The 15,433-nt window shown below is 40.7% G+C and overlaps 5 protein-coding genes and 1 long non-coding RNA gene across 7 annotated transcripts; 2 read left to right on the forward strand and 4 right to left on the reverse strand.

Moving 5' to 3' along the window:
* Positions 1–19: 19 nt before the first annotated feature.
* Positions 20–3,045, reverse strand: LOC129581307 (uncharacterized). The gene is made up of 8 exons (XM_055472294.1): positions 2,570–3,045; positions 2,253–2,418; positions 1,942–1,995; positions 1,813–1,867; positions 1,590–1,734; positions 1,427–1,506; positions 1,026–1,202; positions 20–691 (listed from the first exon to the last, which is right to left on the reverse strand). Exons 1-8 carry the CDS (start codon positions 2,928–2,930, stop codon positions 311–313), a joined length of 1,419 nt encoding a protein of 472 aa, XP_055328269.1. The 5' UTR covers positions 2,931–3,045; the 3' UTR covers positions 20–310.
* A 235-nt stretch (positions 3,046–3,280) lies between these two features.
* On the reverse strand, positions 3,281–6,996 carry LOC129580865 (zinc metalloproteinase nas-13-like). The gene is made up of 11 exons (XM_055471588.1): positions 6,886–6,996; positions 6,235–6,472; positions 5,884–5,968; positions 5,477–5,547; positions 4,989–5,123; positions 4,644–4,889; positions 4,305–4,456; positions 4,090–4,228; positions 3,722–3,786; positions 3,546–3,653; positions 3,281–3,409 (listed from the first exon to the last, which is right to left on the reverse strand). The coding sequence occupies exons 1-11, from the start codon at positions 6,994–6,996 to the stop codon at positions 3,365–3,367; spliced, it is 1,395 nt and encodes a 464-aa protein (XP_055327563.1). The 3' UTR covers positions 3,281–3,364.
* Positions 6,997–7,760: 764 nt separating this feature from the next.
* Positions 7,761–9,876, forward strand: LOC129581087 (recQ-mediated genome instability protein 1-like). The gene is made up of 6 exons (XM_055471972.1): positions 7,761–7,969; positions 8,061–8,195; positions 8,293–8,451; positions 8,627–8,749; positions 8,840–8,973; positions 9,287–9,876. The coding sequence occupies exons 1-6, from the start codon at positions 7,862–7,864 to the stop codon at positions 9,588–9,590; spliced, it is 963 nt and encodes a 320-aa protein (XP_055327947.1). The 5' UTR covers positions 7,761–7,861; the 3' UTR covers positions 9,591–9,876.
* LOC129581088 (uncharacterized) lies at positions 8,360–9,536 on the reverse strand. The gene is made up of 3 exons (XR_008689443.1): positions 9,259–9,536; positions 8,819–9,044; positions 8,360–8,755 (listed from the first exon to the last, which is right to left on the reverse strand). It is a non-coding gene; the product is annotated as an uncharacterized LOC129581088 (long non-coding RNA).
* On the reverse strand, positions 9,663–13,072 carry LOC129581085 (U3 small nucleolar ribonucleoprotein protein MPP10-like). 2 transcript variants are annotated; one of them, XM_055471970.1, is made up of 5 exons: positions 12,889–13,072; positions 12,602–12,678; positions 11,604–12,186; positions 10,725–11,111; positions 9,663–10,464 (listed from the first exon to the last, which is right to left on the reverse strand). In XM_055471970.1, the coding sequence occupies exons 2-5, from the start codon at positions 12,643–12,645 to the stop codon at positions 9,919–9,921; spliced, it is 1,560 nt and encodes a 519-aa protein (XP_055327945.1). In that variant the 5' UTR covers positions 12,646–12,678; positions 12,889–13,072; the 3' UTR covers positions 9,663–9,918. The 2 variants fall into 2 exon arrangements, with proteins under 2 accessions (XP_055327945.1, XP_055327944.1); XM_055471969.1 differs by having other exon boundaries at positions 9,664–10,464; positions 11,604–12,454.
* LOC129581086 (pantetheinase-like) lies at positions 12,682–15,248 on the forward strand. Its single transcript, XM_055471971.1, has 3 exons — positions 12,682–13,044; positions 13,378–13,625; positions 13,809–15,248. The coding sequence occupies exons 1-3, from the start codon at positions 12,980–12,982 to the stop codon at positions 15,029–15,031; spliced, it is 1,536 nt and encodes a 511-aa protein (XP_055327946.1). The 5' UTR covers positions 12,682–12,979; the 3' UTR covers positions 15,032–15,248.
* Positions 15,249–15,433: the final 185 nt, after the last annotated feature.

The raw sequence follows: 15,433 nt of genomic DNA on the forward strand, positions 1-15,433 counted from the left end.
GTACAAGCAAAATGCCATTTTCACTTAAACTCAAAAGATCGGCTAGCAAGAACAAATAAAACAACTCTTCCAGCCCTTTAGAACAGGAACTGTTGCACATATTATTAGCTTAATATTGGGCAGTTCTCGTATTGTACTGTGTTTGTACATAATGGTATTTTTGAATTAATACACTTGCAGTCGATGAATAGTGTTAGCTATAACTTATACATGAAGTGATTTCGCACGGTAACATCAGTAGCAGTTGCAGTCGCAGAAATTACTGTTGTCCAGAAACGATGCATTGGTGTTGATGCCTGTAGCCGTTTGTTCAGCTTTTTTCCAGTGCGCCAGGGGGCATACATACTAATTTTTCTAGTGGAATGTCGTATTTTTTATTATGTGCATCAAGGTCCTTGGTAACTCTTGCCAAATTGGATTGAATTTGATCCAGGTGGCACAGTGCTGAAGTTTGGAACACCGGAGACCGAACAGTGACCTTTTCGGCGTATACCACCGGTAGGCGGGCTTTGTCCAAATCTTGTAGCAGATCGGGATCCGCTGACACGTGCTCTTCCAACAGCTTGGACCATCGCTGCTTGATTTCTTCCCAGGTTTCAACCTCCTTCAAGAGGACGTTGTACTTCGCTCGTTGCGTATCAGAAACGGCTTGTTTCGCTTGCACATGGTTTGCTCCTCGCACTGTCCCTTCCTAGCAGACATATAAACTGACTTATATACGATTCTATATAGATAAACGAGTACCTATATAAACAGAAGTTACAGAACCACTTATTGCCAGACAGGTACTCGTTTGTAATACTGTGTACCGTAAGACCGTAAAACATAAGAGCGTAAAACCAAACCACGCTGTAACGCAGTACTTCTACTGAAAGAACAGAAAAAACCCACCCACCCTTATTAACCTGCATATTCATAAGGACACCTTTTACAGTGGAAGGCATATAGATATGCAGGTTAATTAAAGGTCTGAAATTTGAATGGATTTTTTGGCAGTGATTAGCGCCGGACCAGCCCACACGTACTTTTCGCAATGCGACATCAAGCAGGCTCATTCGCCGGTTATGTTCAATTTGCCACAATCTTTTCAGCTCCTGAAATTTCTGCCGAAGTTGTCTCAAATCTCGGTATCTCTCTTGTTTCTCTCTTGGGATTTGCGCCGAAAACTTCTTTATTTGTTTCCTCATGAAATTCTCTGTTTTCTGCAAACCGCGTACTGTAATAATTGTACTAGTACTTATAAATAATACGTATACTTAGCATATTGCATGTGGAATTACAGTAGTCAAACGTTACCCTACCTATAAGTAATGGTACGCATAAGTACTTATGCAAATTTAACACAGATTATTGCTGAACTTGAATTAACATGAATTCATCTATTTTATTGTTTTGCCAGTTAATGCATGCAATATTGCAAGCTTACGTCCCAGGCTTTCCAGGCGTGATACTGAGCTAGCTTGATGTGTATCTCTTCCTGTTTTTCCACCAGGTTTTGTTGCCATTCTGCAGTCGTACACGCAAAACGCAACGTAAGTACACCGTCGTGTGTCTGGACGACCGGAAGTGGCAGTTTTATCTCACTTGACTTTGACAGTGTTCGGCAAAGAGAGCGGCTTTAGCCAGGCGTTGGTCCAGTATCCGTTGAAGGACATTCTCTGTTTGCTCGCGGGTTAACGATTCCAGTGTCTCCTGTTCGTCCAGTTGATTACATAAGAATTCCTCACAGTTTTCCTGAAATTGCATTTTCATTGCAGTATCTGACATGAGTATCCCTGATGATCATAGAATATTTTTGCTTAATGATCGTACTTTTTCACGGTGAAATGAGTGAATTTGATCATCGATCCATTCTTTGTTTTTCAGTCTGAAAACAATGTTTAGAGAAGGTTATGGGTGACAAAAAGTAAACTGAATATCATAATGATACGCTGAATTTACAGGTAAGTTTCCCGTTCTTTACTGCGCTGTTCCTGTTGTCCACACTGCAAGAGACTGCAATTCATTTCTAAAGGCAAGGCACAATTAATATCAAACTTAATTAAGTGCACTTTGTAAGGCATGCTATCCATTGTTGAAAGAATCAAGAAGATTTCCAAATCAGTTAGAATTTCAAATTAGGTATTGTACTGGAGGTACAGCCTTAATTAAATAATTCCAAGTGTACTCGAGAGCTTCAATTTTAATGCAGTTCCTTAATATTCGTGCGAAGTACTGCATATAAATACGTTTTCTAGTTAACTGCCACTCACTCTTTATGCACTTCGGCGACTTTTTCCAAAGCCATTCGTTGTAGTTCATCATTAGTCAGAGGATTGTAGAAGGTTTTTCCGCCATCGGAAACTAGTTCTCCTTCAGATTCCCCCGAATTAGTCGGATTGCGTTTTCGAAGTACACCGTTTAATTTCTTATCCGTTTCTGACTCCAAAATTTTAAAGTGGTAGTTAATCAGTTATATAAAGTAAGTAACGGTAGTACGATATTTCACGTAAGTAAATTATTTCCTTCACATATGAATTTGCATGGCCTTTAATAATTCTAACTTCTGAGATGTGCAAAAAACACTCACTTCCGGTGCGACTTTTGCTTGGTCGATTTTTAGAAGTGGTACCGGATGATTGCTCGGTACTTCTAAATTCAGAATTAATTTGTTCTGCATTTTCTATATTCAGTGCATGCATATCCGGATTGCTGTCCATTGGTTGATCCAAGGATGCTTCCATTTTCTCGTACCAATCTGTCGGCTTGCAGACGGCACTTTTCGTCCAGGATACGTGGGCGACTGGTTTGACTGCATCATTTTGCAAAGTCAGCGTGCAGCGTTCGCCGGTATGCGAATCAAGTACCCGTGCTGTGGGGCTAGGTAAAATGTGCGCTCTCTGGACATCCGGTGTCAGATCAGGAATCTCGGCCGGCACAGTGCGCACCATTCACACGGACGCAACATCAACGTGCGTTATTATTGGTTTACAGAATCTGATAAAGCATTGTTGCAGAACAGTAGTGTCACATATTTAGCCACACCCAGACAAAAATAGTAAGAGAGGGTTTTATTAGGTAAGCGTGACCGGAATATTTGTAGATGACCTTTGGTCAATCTGCAATCCATAGTAACCACTAATATTTTTATAATGCATCTTTAATGCAACAACTGTACATCTGTGCAATACGTACTGTGCTCGTAAAATGCTGACAAAACTGATACAAATACACAATCACTTTAATATTAACCCACACTCAAAATCAAAAACTCAAATCATAACAAAATCATCAATCATCTCTCTAATCATAATCATAACAATACCATATGGTTTACGTAAAACACAATAAAACTGAATTTGAAAGGCGGCAAGCTGCTTGGCTGTCAGCAAAATGCCGACTGGAAACTCCTGGGAAACCCATTCTCCACCTGTTGCATTCAGATAAATAAAATTAAAAAGCTCTGCATATGCAATGGTTACTTACGCGTTTACAATACACTGAATACAGCAAAGTCGACGTATACTATACGTCTATAAAGTATAAACAACGTCGTAGGACATTACCAGAAGCATATGCCGTTTTGTTAGATAGATCTGATTCCCTCGAAATATCAACAGGCGTCCATCGGCAACATTGACGATTAGATCATGATGAAGAGGCAATCCGGATTGCTGTCAAAACAGTTCCAGTATTAATTACAAAGAAATGGATTCGGTTCTCAGAGAAACAGAAGATTTACCTGCGTGAAGTGAAATCGTTGCAAAATTGCATCATTAGTGCGTTCGTATTGGTAAATGGTCGACCCTGAAAAAAGCAAAAGCGGTTGATAAAAAGTAGTGTTAATTAAACTGGGAAATCCAAAATCCCATAATTGGGCAACCAACGCAAGTTATTTGCCTTTATGCACCGCCACCATATAACATGTATTATACTCTACAATTTACACATTATAAAGTGTTAAATTTTTGTTGATGATATTTTAATGGCGTTGTCCTCCGTACTTGAAATAATAAAACACACATTTACACACGCCAAGAATATGGTAATACATTCACGTGCTTGACGCAGACTGTAAGTGGTCATTGCACTTCAAAAAATTCCACATACCGTCCGAAAAATATAACTGGTTATCGAACTCAAAAACAGCCTTGACCGTTATGTTGGGCAAGGCAAAAAACTGTAGAGTGGGTGCGGCATCTGAGATCATATCCGGTTCCAAAGATGGCAGTACGAAGGTGGTTCCATTCTGAAATACTCTGCGTTAGTTTGGTTGTTTCGACCTTTAAGAAAAACCAAAAAATGATTGTTGGCGCTGTCAATACTTCAAAAAAGTAGAAGTTATTCTCGAAGAAAACCACGGCATCAAAGCGCTTCGGAACCGCTGGACCGCTCAGCTCGACAGTCGAGCGTGGTTTCACATACGACGTCACAAACCGTCCGAGCCCTGCTTCTTTAAAAATCCAGTAATATCCTTCTGCAAATTCGAAACATATAAGCAATCTCTTCAGCATTTCATTAATTTTTACTTTTTAGTTGCCTTTGAATACAGATGCGTTGCCACATGTTTGTTGCACAATTTCTTTTGATTAATTTAATTTTCAGAGCAGAAAAACGGATGAAAATGCAATTACAAATAATGGCTGTTGTAAATTTTGGTGTACTTTTGAATAAAAACAACTCTCCGTCGTTCCACAGCACAGCGTCGATGCGACCTCCGCTATTGCAAATCGCCGGTGTGCCGACAAATACCACGGTCTTCTTTCGCGCAAGGTTAGTAATGTTATCCACACCGACATCGCGCAGCGTATTTTGTTGTACCGCTGGACATCTGTATGCCACATTGACCTTACGAATGTCAATTTCGCTCAGTTTTAAACGCTGTCCCAGCCTGTCAGGACGTGCGTTGACTGCAATAGAAGTAGTGAAAGTAATGCACAAAACAGTTTGGTATAGTACAGCATAAAAAATGTGCTCAGTCGAAATATGAACCGCGTAAAAATTTTTACATGGATAGACTGTATAAGATGCGCGGTTTTTGCTGAACGCCACAGCGGAATAGTGCATAACCGAATCGTAATCGTATGGTTGTCCGAGAGTATCCACAGTCCATGGAGCATATGTTTGGAAATTTGCTGCATAACCTGCATTGAAGGCGTGTTAGAAACAGCTGCAATACACGTAACAGTAAAACGTCGGCATTATATACAGAAACATTTCTTTGTAAACTCTTATTTATGTCGGGTTGATTATCTGGGTTGTTCAGCTAAAACCCTCGAAATTAGTTCAGTATATTGGTTTAATATATAGCACTATACTTACCATTGTGTATTTTTTACCTGTGAGTGCACCGGTTTCTAACCGAAAATATAACCTGGCCACAAAGTTAACCGTATTTTGCTATGGTTTCCCGGTTTAGTTTAGACAATTTCGCATCTTTTTATTGCGGCATATTATTATAACTAGGTTTTATCGAATATGCTGTTGGTAGATTTACCTGGCAAAATGTCATCCCAGATAATTTTAACGTTTGCATCGCGGTCTGGTCGCGAATGCTCGTGAAAGAATCTAGAATAATACAGTATTCAAGGTCAGTGATAGATGCAGATTACATGCATTATGCAATTATATCGAGTATTTGTAACTGTAGCTCTGCGATGTAAAGATTTCAGCACAACACAGTATTTACGATTAATGCCACTCCACGCCCAAAGTGCCGTAAATATTGCACAGTCTGCCGTACAATAGCCCGCAATTCTTAGAAAGAACGTACGTTACTGTACATAATGGTGAATGCTTGACCCGTAAATATCCAAAGATGCATGTCATTAAAACAGAATCGATCTATGCATACAATGATGTTAGTATGCACTATCATTACAGGTATGATAATCAATAACTCACCCAATATTATGCAGTATTTCGTGGATTGTCGTTCCAATTAGGGTCACGCAACCGGGAATCTTCAAGTACATCGTCTGTTTTCCTCCTGCAAATTGGATAGTTGTACTTGTCTCAAATGTGATAACGCTTGATCGAGCAACTACAAACTGCAACAACGGTAAGCTGCCGGCAAGTACACAGTTAACGTGTGGATGAAAAAAAATGCTTAATTGTCGATATTCACAAGATAGTGACTGTACTAACGAAACACATGCTAAACGCGATATGTACTAACTAATCTATAAATTAATACTACATACACTGCTGAGTAGTACTTTCTTCTAATCGCTTATCTAAATAAATAAGTGTTACCTTGTCTTCCGACGTGAGAAGAGCATCCTCTCTGTGGGCTATGGGTGATGAATATGTAGTCGTTCTCGGTGGTTCGCGGTACGAACCGGATGCAGGTGTAGAGGTGATACTGGCGTAGTGCATCGAGAATCAGTGCACGTTGCGCCCTCGAGTACGGTGCTTGAGGATCGATGACCACCGGGATGCGATGACTCGGCCAGTGAAACAGCTGAGCGGAAACAAAATTTTTCGCTTCGATCTGCAAAGCCGGAATGTTTATCTGCTGTAAATTATTCTAGCGGAAACTGACAAGCAATACCAAAGGAAAATAAGGTATTTAGGTGTGTTTAGGACAAAAATAAGGTTTTTAGGCGTTTTTTTAACTTTCAAGTCAGCAAATAATAATTTTTATATTAATTGTAGGTTTAACAGTTGTAGGTATAACGTCGTTCAACACCTTTAAACAAGCATAGAAGTATAGTATAAATTAATAACTACGTAGTATAGCAAAGCAACATAATAATAATATCGCTGCGTACACGCGAATGCGATTAAATTGTAAATGGTTTTTATATAGGACTATCAAAAATAGGATATTTTCCACAACGAGCATTTGCATTTTTTCCAGTACTGTATTCGATGCAGAAGATATGTACGAGTTTAATTGCTAACCGTTCCATTTGCCGTAACGACAAGAGAATTGTTTGTTATTATGATATCATTCTCCAATGTTTCAATTCCCTCGTTCCCTGGAAAACTGGTCGTAAATTCCTTATTGATCATGAATGAAGAAACTGACGAAATTTTAAAATGACAAATCACCATAAATTTCTTCGTAGTTCAGAGACACTTTTGGTTGCCAGTTGGGGTGTGTGCGATTCAACTGCTCCCAAGGATCCAGATCTAAACAATTGAATGAAAGATGGTCTTTATATAGACTACTTACTTGCTAATTTACTTGCTACGTACTTGTATTCTTACATTTTAGGCCGTATGTCCAGGCTGCTAATTTTAAAAAAATGCCTGTATTATCTCAGAAAATTGCTTACTCTTGGTGAAAGGCTCGCGCGAATCAGTCCACGGGTGAATTTGACGATCTAAATCGGTCCGGTGCAGTCGGGTTCTTAGCGTAGATGCCACAAGGATCGTGGAAAAGTATATAATAAATGTTGCAATAGTGCTAAGATACATTCTTATGACCTTTGCTGACAAGGATTATTCACGTAATAACTATTGTCATAATTAATACGCGAGCGGCAAATCTTTAGATTTTATCACGCAAGATAGTTTGGTTTATAACAGTGGCTTGCCATTTGGAAAAAGTATCAAAACCGTAATCGGGATGCATTAACAAGAGCCAAGTGACGGTGACGAAAAAGCCTTCAAAACAGCTTCAGAGGACACCCGGATGCTCCTCTTTTATTTGGTCACTATTCAGTATTCACAAACCTATAAACCAAGCAATCGTGCATACAGCCTTACCGCCCGTAGCAGCGGTCTCTGACCATTCATTATTTTGCTTTGATCGTCCAAAAACCAGAGTTCCAAACGCGCGGACTGATTTTTACTGTTTTTGAAGTTTTTTAGGTTTGCGCTTAGTTTGTTTTAGTTGTTGAGGTTTTAGTTCAAGTGAATTTTACCTTCGAGTATGTTGCAAGTGAGAGCATATTTTACCAAAGAAAACATTATCCTCCCGGAGCCTGTTCTGTCTCAGCTTTGTAGAGCAGCCCAAGCACAGTCTTTGAATGAACGCGAGGTATCTTTGACGACGAGTGAACATTAATTTTTGCTGGCTTTGGTTTATCATCTAGAGTACAGTCTGAGACAATCGTGCCTCTTGCTCCTAGATAGAGCACCTGTGTTTTGATTTATGGAGGAATAGCGATCTGCGGGCATGGAATCTTCCTCCACAACAGTCCCCTTTAGCCAAAGTGACGAAGAAGTCGACGGTGTTTGAGATCTCTGAGTCGATCATTCTACAGGTTTGACTGACTGCAGGCTCGACTTACTGAATCCGTTGACTTCTTGTAAGTAGAGGTTTGACTGTACGGTTGTTTTAGAGTTTTTCTGGCGTCGTAGATTGATTTCCTCCGCGATATCAGTCGTCCAGCATACCAACAATTACAGAAAGTGATCAATCGGTTTGGTGAAAATGTTCTTGTCTCCGAAGAACAGGAAGCAGCTGCTCACGACAATACAACCGTAACAACTGCTTCAGTATCCAACAAAAACAAAACAGTAAGTAATTACAAAAAACTTATCGTTAAATTTGCCAACGGGAAAGTGAAGAACGTACATTAATTTGAGATATGCAAAATTTTTTGCTCTGGAAGTAGCATTTATTTTAGCAATACATTTCAGCATTTATTTTAGAATTATCTTTAAATCGCCCAAACCATGTGATTTATTGCAGAAAGAGGAAAGCAGTGGAAAGCGTGTGTTGTTAGTTGAGTTTACCGATGGTGTGACAACTATTCGCGGCATGGAGTATAATCCCATTAGCCAGCTGAGCACATACACTCCGCCTGGCACTAAAGTAATTCTGGAACAGTCAATTGCAACAATTAGTATACTGTCTCGCGTTTATTTAATTAATTTTGTTTACCGTTACTCCGCTCGCACTCAGGTTCGGCTGCTGCCGCCGATAACATGCCGAAGAGGCATGATGCTGTTGAAGAGTGCGAATATCCAACTCATTGGCGGTAGTGTCCCGGAACTCTGCGCAAAACATGCGCAAAAATACGTGCTGGCCTCCGTTTTGTGAGTGTTCACCCGGAAATTAAGGATAATGAAAGCAAATTCAACGGAAATCTTTGCTCTCAGTGAATATTCTAATTAACACAAATGCATATCAGCGTTTATTGCTATATATTATCATTATAGATATATATGCTTTATTAATGTTATGTCCACGTTTCGGAAATTTTAGCGGTTATAAAATTGAATGTTCATGATTTATGGACTCATGCTCTCACGATATATCTCACGCTGTGTTTCATGTGCTTTAGATAATGTTATATCTATATATACAAAATACTGATTTACTTGTAAGTACTTGAGATTTGACTTTCAGGAAAGGAAAAGAGGGTTTTCTGGCCGAAATGGAAAAGGCAGCGCCTCCTTGTCCTCCACCAACAGCGACAGTTAGACAGGACGCCACCATTGCTACAACGATTAGTGCTCAACAGGCTGCGGACGGTGATTCTGCCTTTGACCCGGAAGGAGATGCTTTTATGGCAGCTCTCCCTATGGACGAATTCTTGCCCATGGATTCTGTCGATACTGATGATTTCCTGTCTAAGGCTCTCGACGCGTACGAAACGCAGAACCTAACACCCAATACGGATTCCGCTGATAATGTGATAATCATAGACTAGCAAATTAAATATTGGCTACTATTACTGCAACTTTGTATCTGATGTTGCACCTTTCTTGAACGAATCAACTTTGTTTCAGAAAACCTTGTCCGTTTTGCCACAGTATAATTAATATTCAGTATTAATCACAAACTCAGTTCTGTTATTACCTATGTTTCTTTAAGCAACCGCAAGATGTAAGGTGGTATTGTATTCGAAACACATGGCACTGTACTGCTGGAAAGTTTGAAACGCGTTTTCCAACAGTCAGTGCTGTTAAAACAACCATTCAGAAAACGATACTAAACATCCATAATTCATAAAAGAGGGCATACACAGCTTGCAACCTTCATAATTTAATCTTTTTCCCGCCGGGTATCTTTTTTAAATCGTTTTTCCTCTTCTTACTCTTTTCACCATTTTTCGCGTGCATCTCCGTCTTTATAGTATCTTGCAATTTATTAAAAAACGCCGTAGAAGATCCGCCCGCTTTTCCCGTTAATTTGTCACGCTTTTTGTTCTCCGCGTCCTTGTCCTTGATCTTCTCCTTCTGGTGATGGGCTTTCATTTTCTGCATGCCTTTCTTTTTCCGCCGTGCTCGTTTCTTATCTGTGCGCGTAGCTTCGGTAGCACCTTTGAGTTCCTCTTTCCGTTTGGCTTGCACCTCTTCAGGTGCTAAGAGCTGACCGGTGGAAACAACGGATGGTTGTACTTCTTCGACGACAATTGTAGGCAAATTGTTGATAATCTTGATATCTGGTGCCACCGGTTTCGGGACGAAATGGAAATTACTTAGCGCGTCCAATTTGACGAACAGCTCATTGATAGCACTGCGGATTTTGCGGTGTTCTTCCTTTTCGGTTTGCTCAGTTTTGGCAGTTTTCTTCAGATATTCCTAAAATAACATTAAAACACACGTTAAAAATCAAACAGCCCACGGAAAAGCAAACAGGAATCCCTGACATCTGGTGTATTTCTAAGAATTGTACTGTGTTGTCTTTTTATCAAGCAAAACTAAGAGGATAGTAAACCTAGCAAGAAATAACGATGAGCAAACATTACTCACACTCGTAGAATTAATTCATAAACACAAGACAATTAATGATGAACTGGTTGTTCGTAACAGATCTGCCACTACAAGCCCTCATGTCTCACCTGTTCGTACGTCTGACTTAAGCTCATTTTAGGTTTGGAATCGTCCAGAATGAGCTTCTTTTTATATTCATACGGATCCACATCTTTGGGTTTGGTCTTACGCTGCACATCGTCGAACGCTTTATCTTTCACTCTCTGCAGAATCAAACTCTCCAGCGTCTGCGTGACTTCCTCCGTAATCACCGGAGCTCGTCGCGTAACATGATCAAACTGCAGAAATTCTTCCAGCAGAGAATTCTCCGGCCGTTTACTAGCGGCCACTTCGCCACTCAGCTGCCATGGCCGTTCCGAAACAGCTTCTTCTTCCATGGCCTGAATTTTGGTTTTGAGTTTTTCCTGGCGTTTCTCAAAAGTGGATTTAACTTTATCTTTTTCTTCCCGTTGTTCCTGGTAAAATCGTTACAATAACAAATCCGACATGACAGAAATGCAATACAACCAGATGCAGTAAAGCTCGTACAGAATTTCCCATCAGTATTAATTTCCGACAACCACGAATTCACGAAATGTTCAATTACTGATTTTCACAATTTATTTATCAATTTCTCGTTGTCCATCGCATGATGAATTTTAGGAATACAGGCTAAAAGTAATGAATCTGGAGTGGGATCGAATTACATCTCTTAAGTACAAAACTGTTAAATTAACTTTTTTAAACTATTCAATTACTGTACGTACATTCTGAAATTTGCGTTTACAACATACAACATAGACACTCTGCAAGCAAAAATCACAAAACAAAAGTAAAAGATTTACGAAACAATTCACAACTGCCAGCTGCAAGCAAATACTTATTGATAATCTGTTATTTTAGTGAAAAGCGAAGTCCATAAGATAAATTATTAAAATAGTGTGCGTAAAACAATTGAGCGAAAATACCTTCTGCAAAACATCGGGCGGCGGGTCGAAAAAATCGTCATATTTAACATCTTCCCTTTCGCTTTCGCTGTCCTCTTCCACAAAATAATCAATTTCCTCATCGGGCTTAGCAACCTGTCGTTCGTTTTCTAACAAAAAATCGTTCATTTCTTCCAGCCTGAAAAACTTGTCATCAACTACACTTTTGGGAAAGACTCGCGACGGTTTCGCGGTCTCTTCCCGCTCATCCAACTCTTCTTCATCCTCATCATCTTCACTCCCCAATTCCCGCCGATCTTCAAGCGGTAAACTGATTTCATCGTCATCTGAGTTTGCCTCGACGTCACCGTGTTCTTCATCTTCCTCTTCCCGGAGGGTTTCCTCTGGTTCACTTTCATCGTCAGTAACGTCTGACGGCGCCAAAGAGGCAATTCCGAAGAACTCACTATCTGACTGGACGAGTAATGTGGCCGCGTTTTTCACTGCCGAGTCGATATTCAGGCGATTATCCGCTTCCAGTTGGGTCCACACTTGTTCGTCATCAAAACACTTATCAACCAGTAGCTCTGGCAGATCGGTGGAGTGAGGCAGCTGTGCGCCATCACTGGTATGAATAAAATCAAAAATGAGCTTAGCAACTTTGCGGAAATCTCCCGATACCTCGGGCTTTGGTGCTAAGAACTCCGAAGGCCTGCTTGTCAGGCTTTCGAAATCCTTTGATATAGATAACAAGCACGAGTTAGAAACTACATTTCCCGGAGTTTTCAAAGCCATAATTGCTACTTATTGCCAAAGCTATGCAGTTACGGTATGATGAGCACTTCAAAAATAAGTTTGCTCGATCATTTCATGCTGCACAATGTCCAATAAACCTACAAACGAGAAACTTAAAACTGCTGCAGGAAGTTGGAAACCTTGAAAATAATTCTGATTTCCGATTTCGCAGTAAGTATTTTGAAACTACTGTTATAGTTATACGTAAGTCACTGCGGCAGTTCCCGACTACCTGTGCGGCTTACCATGCGACACACGATCTACGCTGTGTGTGCGACACTGCGAGCATAACTCCAGAGTTCAGACTTCCAGTTCCGGTTACCTAATGAAATATAAAATATAATATTTTGTTTTTACTTCAAAACCCTTTAAACATTGTTTAAAAACATGACACAAAAAGTGTTTTTATTTTTAAATCGGGGCAATCTAGCTTCTTTTCGTTGCTAGTTCTTTTCTGTGATATTTTATTACATCCAAGAGTTAATCATACTTCTATCATTATAAATGAAACTGACAACCGTGTACGGCTTACAGAAGCGAAATAATTTCTCGCTCTCAAGCCAGCCGAATTGATATTCAGCAGTCGACGAAAATATCAATTTTGTCCTCATAATTATGGCAACATGAGCTGCATGGACTACGAGCAAACGTACAAACTTGTCGTGGACATCATGAGAAACTGCCAAAAGTGCGTTTACCATTAATTTTAATAGAGTTACAAGGACAGTAAGTACTAACAATAACCGCATAAGTACCGATTAAGACATTGCGAGTAGTCGAATACCTTATCTCTTGCTAAATGGTATCACAGATGGAAACTGATAAGTGATTAAAGTAGTTGCACAGGCTCACAGCATATAGATATAAATATCAAAAATCTTACAATCAGTATCGGGAATCTTAAGCGGGACACTCAGCTGACTGGGAGCCTGAGTGTCTGGCAAATACTGATTTACTGTACGCAAGTATTTCGAAGGCTTGCCTCGATCGTGTATATCAGTTCGCTATTGTTTCACCGCAGTTCGGAACTTCTGATCATGTTGCTCTTCCTCTTTCTGCCACTGCTTTTTCTGACCAATATTCGGTGGACAAATGGCCAAAATAGCGTTGATCGATCAAAAGCCGACTGGAAAGTGGCCGTTTATGAGCATAAGCCGGTAGGCACCGGCAAGGATCCACCTGTGCAGCTTATGCTGCAGAATTTGCGCGCGTATGCAGCAGCCGCAACGGAAGCCGCCGCGCTCGGAGCCAGACTGATTGTGTTTCCAGGTGCGTGGATGTCTCCGTGTAATACCTGTAAACATCAAAAACATCACGCATGCGCATTTCAGACTCTCTGAATAAAAATACTTTAAACGGTAAAAGAAAAAAAGCAGTTTTAGATAATTTTTATTATTGTTTGTTTACGGCCCGAAAACACCGATTCTAAATATGCAGTGCTTTGATTTCCAGAATACGGTCTGCTTTCCACAGCATCTTATTCATCTCGGGATCAGCTGCTAAAATATTTACAACAAATTCCCACAGACCCGGACCCTTGTGAATCTTCTTCGGCACTGGAAAGCGAAGTCATTAAAGAAATTTCCTGTCTAGCCAAATCTCATGGCCTCACCATCATCGTCAACTTGGGCACCATCCACTGGTGCAACCACACCGGCAAGAGTAATCCGCAATGTCCACCCGACGGTCGCTTCCAGTACAACAGCAATCTGGTATTCAACGAGCGCGGCGCCATCATCGCCGTCTATCACAAATACAATCTCTTCGGTGAACGCTTTTTCGATACACCGCCATTGGACTTTGTGACCTTTACCACCCCCTGGGGCGTGATTGGAGTGGGCACCTGTTTTGACTTGCTGCAGAGTGATCCCTTGTTGCGCTTAATCCAAGAGCGCCGGGTGGACGCTGTTGTGTTGCCTAGTTTGTGGTTTAACCGCATTCCTTTTCTGGCGCTGTATGAGATCGCCGAAGGATGGGCAGTGCGCACCGGGATCACCCTGCTGGTGGCCAATGTGCACAGTCCCATCACCGCGCATGTCGGCAGCGGGATTTTTGGTCCAGATGGTGTTATTGACTACACATATGTAACTGACGTCAGTTCCGGTGGACAGTTAATTGTTGCCCCACTGCCGATGCCAGTAAAAGGTCAATCACGAGCCGTACCGTCAGCGTTAATACTGAATTCCCACGAGAATGACCAGCATGCATTTCAGACGATGACAAACGGTGATCTATTTTGGTACACTGCTCTAGGAGAGGGTATAAATCAAAACACCATTTTTTGCCGGGATAATCTGTGCTGCCAAGTTAATTATACATACAAACAGGAGCCACAACATCCAGGTTACTTCGCTCTAGGATTATTTTCCGGAATGCATACCGAGAATTATACACTGTATAACGAAATGTGTGCGGTAGTGCGGTGTTTGGATGAGCGACATTGTGGCGATGGTATAGCGTCGGCCGTTGGTGGCCTTTCCGATCTATCCCTGACCGGCAATTTCTCTTCTGGTTCCTACGCCTATCCCACTGTCCTGGTGGATAATGCGCTGTTGGCCAGTGCCGGGCAATGGAGATTCGATCGTTCACGCCAAGTGCTGCATGGGTCAGAATCGTTGAAAAGCATCCTTGTGTTTGGCTTATATGGGCGAAATTTTGCCAAGGATCGTTCTTGATTTATTTGGTTGCTAGTTAAAAATTGTTGTTTAGCAAGCTTGCATTATTTCTCGAGGAATTCTCATTTTCCCAATGTGTCAGTAGAACTTAGCATGCGTTTTCCGGTTTGTTGCAAAAGTACGGGTACTAATTGTAAATAATTTACTGCAATTCGCCGTAGCTTTGTGCCGTTATGGCGAAACTACTGACATCCATATTAAAAGATTTAACGTGCAGTGTGTGATCAGTATGAATCATTACTCTACGGTCACTATTAAATTAAACTAATCAGAATCTAGAATTCAAGGCATTGTAAACCGTTAAAGAAAAACTTCCAAGCAAGCATAAGAGTACGCCGATGTAAAGTCATAATAATTACAATGCTTCAACCTATAAAATTATCAGCTAAATAAGTCCATTGT

This window comes from Paramacrobiotus metropolitanus, unplaced genomic scaffold (genome assembly GCF_019649055.1).
Source record: "Paramacrobiotus metropolitanus isolate TYO unplaced genomic scaffold, Prichtersi_v1.0 Parri_scaffold0000005, whole genome shotgun sequence".
Lineage (NCBI taxonomy): Eukaryota > Metazoa > Tardigrada > Eutardigrada > Parachela > Macrobiotidae > Paramacrobiotus > Paramacrobiotus metropolitanus.